This window comes from Bidens hawaiensis, unplaced genomic scaffold, assembly GCF_021521415.1.
Source record: "Bidens hawaiensis isolate Kalapana, Puna unplaced genomic scaffold, B.hawaiensis_p1.1 tig00032485_1, whole genome shotgun sequence".
NCBI lineage: Eukaryota > Viridiplantae > Streptophyta > Magnoliopsida > Asterales > Asteraceae > Bidens > Bidens hawaiensis.
In genome coordinates, this window is record NW_027495547.1 from 196,856 (window position 1) to 201,649 (window position 4,794).

Below are 4,794 nucleotides of genomic sequence, written 5' to 3' on the forward strand. Positions count from 1 at the left end.
GCGAAAACGCGGAGCACGAAGGCGTGACATCATAGGCATAGCTTCCTCTGTATATATATTTTTCTTCTCTTTTTTTTTAGTATTGTAACTTATCAATTTTGTTGTTATCCCATTTGCATATATAAAGAAGCCTTGTTCCATCCGGTATACTTTGTCTTATTTCACATAATATAAGTGTTTGTAGGATCTTCTTGTTTGTCAATAAAGGATTACATACATATTACATGTGACTGATACAAAATTTCCATAGATCAGGCATAATGCCGAATTACAAAAGATGAAATTACATGTTTTCTGCTAATTTCTTTGGGCACGCAGGCCAAAAAGGAAAATCGTACTATATGTAACACTTCTTCAATTGGGCTCCGTTCCAAGTTCTAGGGACCTCAGTCCCGTCCAACTTTTCCAACTTATAAGCACCTTTAGATAATACTGGTTTAACTCTATAAGGTCCTTCCCAAGTTGGGGCCAATTTGCCCAGAGGCTCTTGCCCGGAGGCTTCATTGTTGCGGAAGACAAAGTCTCTCGCATCGAACTCGCAATTCTGGATCCGCGAGTTATAATATTTTTGCAGTTGGCGTTTATAATTGTGCTCGCGGATCGATGTCAGTTCCCTTCTCTCTTCGAGGAGGTCAAGGTTCATCCGGAGTTCATGATCATTATCATCGTTCAATAGAACTCTTGCGGATGGGATTCCAATCTCGGCTGGAATCATGGCCTCTGTGCCGTAGGTTAGACTAAAGGGGGTCTCAGAATTACTAAAATTCTTTTGGGTGCGGAAGGCCCAAAGTACATGGGGCAACTCGTCAACCTAACCCATCCGTTTAGTTCCTAACCTTGCTTTGATTCCTTCCTTAATTGTCCGGTTGGTTCGCTCAACCTGACCATTCGCTTGCGGATGGGCTAAGGATGTGAAGATTTGGGAGATATGTAGTTCTTTCAGCCATTCCTGTAGCCCATTTCCGCGAACTGAGTACCGTTGTCACTCACCAGTTCCAACGGAAGACCAAACCGGTAGATTATGATTTCCCAAAGGAATTTCTTAACACTTGCCGCTGTTATGGACACAACTGGTTTGGCTTCCACCCACTTCGTGAAGTAGTCGATGGCTGCTATTAAAAATTTGACGCGTCCCGGGGCTTCAGGGAAAGGTCCCGTTATGTCAATAGCCCATTTCTGGAACAGCCAGGCAGAAGTGACTGGAACTAGTTCATTTTTTGGTCGTAGCATGTTGGGATCATGACGTTGCATGAATCACACTTCCTGATTTCATGCACAGCGTCCAGATGCATTCCCGGCCAGTAATATCAGGCATTCATCAGCTTCGCTACGACCATTCGCGGGCTTGCGTGAAGACCACAGATGCCTTCATGAACTTTTCTGATTAAATAGTTCGCGTCCTCGGCATCCACACATCTGAGTAGTGGACCGAGGAAGGAACGTCGGTATAAAACACCGTCATGCATCTGATAGTTCAAGGCCTTGTGTTTTATTTTCCGAGCTGCGATTCTTTCTTCCGAGAGAGCTCCTGATGACAGGTATGCTATGATGGGCGTCATCCAAGATTCTACTCTCGTTTGAATTACCAAGACTTGATGTTGCGGGACGGATAGGCGGTCCAATATTTCAATGCGAATGTCCTTAGCAAAGTGTTCGAAATTCGTTGAAGCCAACTTGCTAAGGGCATCTGCTGACTTGTTTTCGCTTTGTTTTATGTGAATTACTTTGCATGAAGAAAACTGAAGCATCAAATCTTTCACCTGTGACATGTACGAAGCCATTACGTTATTTTTTGCTTCGTATGTGCCATTGATCTGTCCCGCAATTAACATGGAATCCACGCGAGCTTCAAAATGTTTTACCCCAAGCTTTTTGGCTATCTGTAGGCCCGCCAGGAAAGCTTCATACTCCGCGTCGTTGTTAGTACTCTTGAAGTCTAACTTTATGGCGTATGTAAATTCATGGCCTTCAGGATTGACTAGCTTGAGGCATGCACCAGATCCCTCACTGCTTGAAGCCCCGTCCGTGAACAGTGACCAAATTTGTCCTTGTTCCGAAGGTGCTTGGGGTTGCTGCTCAATCAAACATTCTTTCTCTTTGTGTTGCGGGACCTCAGTGACAAAGTCCTCCAATACTTGCCCCTTAGTTACTGGCCTGGTTTTATATTCTATCGCATGTTCACCCAGCTCGATGACCCATTTTTCCAATCGCCCAAACAATTCCGGCTTACTCAGAACGTTCTTGAGTTTGTATCCAGTTAACACATTGATGGGGTGCCCCTGAAAGTACTTGCGGAGACGTCGAGCAGCGTAGACCATTGCTAAAACGAGTTTTCCAGCATTGAATATTTGGTTTCCAGGTCTGATAGTGTTCTGCTGACGTAATAGTTCGTTGTTTGAACGTTCTTTCTATCCGTCAAGAGTACAGCTCCAATGGCAATTTCGGAGGCGGATAAGTACAACGTCAAAGGTTCCCCGAGGAAGGTGCTGTTAGAGTGGGCAACTCCATTAGGCGCATTTTGACTTCCAAAAAAGCTTGTTCAGCTTCCGGATCCATTTGAATTGTGCCTTCTTGAGGCAGTTTCTTAGTGTTGAGACGAACGGATAGGATTTAGCTGCATGGTTCACCAAAAAGAGATTCAAGGCAACCAATCGACCATTAAGTGTCTGAACCTCTTTGAGGGAGGAAGGAGAAGGCATGTGGGCTACGACTTGGATTTTATCCGGATTAGCCTTGAAACTCGCATCAGTAACAATTACTCCAATAAATTTTCCTTCTTCCATCCCGAATGAACATTTGGCTGGAGTCAGCTTCATTTTGATACTCCTTAAGGTTTCAAATGTCTCTTCGATGTCTCTCAACATTTGATCTTCCTCAATGCTTTTGATTACCAAGTCATCCATATAAACTTCCAAGTTTCAACCAATCTGATTTTTAAATGTTATATCCATCAATCGTTGATATGTGGCCCCCGTGTTTTTTAGACCGAATGGCATCATTTTGTAGCAAAATGTGCCTTGGTCTGTTCAGAACGCAGTCTTGTCTTCATCTCCCGCCGCCATGCGGATTTGATGATAGCCTTTGTAAGCATCTAAAAAGCATTTGAATTTAAATGGAGCCACTGCATCAACTTTGAGATCAATCTCTGGCAACGGAAAATAGTCTTTGGGACATGCCTTTTTTAGATCCTTGAAATCTATACACATCCGCCATGTCCCATTGCTTTTAGGGACGATAACCGGATTGGCGACACAAGTATGATATTGGATTGGACGAACAATTCCCGCATGTAAGAGATCCTAAACTTGCTTATTCATTGCTTTTGTTTGTTCCAGACCCATCTTACGTTTTTTCTGGACAATTGGTGTGAACATTGGGTTTACCCTTAGTTTATGTTCCGCAATAGTCCACGGTACACCAGTTATGTCCGCAGGTTGCCATGCGAAGACATCAACATTCTTTGTTAACAACTGTTTCAAAAACGTCCTCACTATCTCAGAGATAGCAGGTCCAATTGTTACAGTTTGTTCTAGGAATTTCTTGTTTAACATCCATTTCTCGGGTTCTGTCCGTCGGGTTTGTTTCAGAATCTTGCTAGGTTTAGAACTTTCCGTCGCGAAACAATGGCAATTGACATGAATGATAGCTACTCCGGTACAAGTTGGAATTCCAACTGCACCGTGTGCTGTGGAAGGATGAGCATTGAAATCTCCGATCGCTTCCCGTCCCAGGATAATGTCATGTTTCGATGTTGCTGGTAAAACTAAAAATTCGACCACCTCGGTCCTTGAATGAACTACGTCACTTAGAGTGACTGGGAATGAGATCACCCCTCGCGGGTGCATTATCTCACCTCCGAATCCAGATACAGGAGCATGAATAGGCTTCAACCTCTCCTTATCTTCCTCGTTAAGTTGCTCAAAGCATTGTTCGTACATGATGTCAGATGTACTACCAGTGTCGAAGAAAACATATTGGGAGCGATAGTGGCCGAAGAGGGCAGTGATGATCAAGGGGTTCTTGTTACTGGGACCTTCTTTGATTCGTGGAAAAATCACTGGCTCATTCTTCCACTCTTCATTATTCGGATTCTCGTCTCTTTCCTCCAACCCTATATCCGCCTTGGATCATATGAACGTTTAATTCCTTGACTTGCTTTTTTGGCGGGCCCTGATTATCTTGCGCGGAAGCCTTACCAGTCCCGGGCTTTCCACCTTTCACCAAATGTCCAAGTTTCCCGTACTTTACAGCCGCCTCAATATTGCTTTTCAATGCATTACATTCGTTCGTGTGGTGACCGATGTCGTCGTGGAACGAGCAATGTTTCTTGGCATCGAGAAACGACCTCCTCGTGAGTGGTTGTGGTTTCCTGAAATTCACATTCTCTATGGTGAGGATTTCAGCAGGAGTCTTTGAAAGTGGAGTCCAATTGTTGGGACCTCGATTCGAGGGTCCTACTTTGTTTTTGTTGCCAATGAGAGACCTTGCATCGAATGGCTTTGATACCTCCGTATTCGGCTGAAGTCTTGACCAAATTGGCCCCTTTTGCCTGTTTATTGGGTCGTGGAGTTTGGAACTCTACTTTTAATTTCTGCTTTGAATTGTTATATCCCAATGTTTTTTCAGTTCTGGCAAACAACTTCGCCGCGGTCATGATATCGTCCCATTCTTTTGGCATTCCATCCCTACCTGTTAGTGTGCGGATCAACGCATCACATTTGACATTCTTGCGGAAGGCACCGCGAAGCATATCTTTGCTTATTCCGTAGATGTTTTGACTTTCGTCGTTGAATT

General features: G+C 44.0%; 1 protein-coding gene across 1 annotated transcript; it reads right to left on the bottom strand.

Moving 5' to 3' along the window:
• Positions 1-337: 337 nt before the first annotated feature.
• On the bottom strand, positions 338-2,318 carry LOC143583651 (uncharacterized). Its single transcript, XM_077065899.1, has 2 exons — positions 1,587-2,318; positions 338-544 (listed from the first exon to the last, which is right to left on the bottom strand). Exons 1-2 carry the CDS (start codon positions 2,316-2,318, stop codon positions 338-340), a joined length of 939 nt encoding a protein of 312 aa, XP_076922014.1.
• Positions 2,319-4,794: the final 2,476 nt, after the last annotated feature.

What these genes read in the sequence shown, in the direction of transcription:
- LOC143583651 (XM_077065899.1), bottom strand. Translation starts at nt 2,318, where the DNA reads ATGGTCTACGCTGCTCGACGTCTCCGCAAGTACTTTCAGGGGCACCCC. An exon ending in TCCCGCAACATCAAGTCTTG is followed by an intron (nt 545 to 1,586) that starts GTAATTCAAACG and finishes TCGCGGATCCAG; the next exon opens with AATTGCGAGTTCGATGCGAG.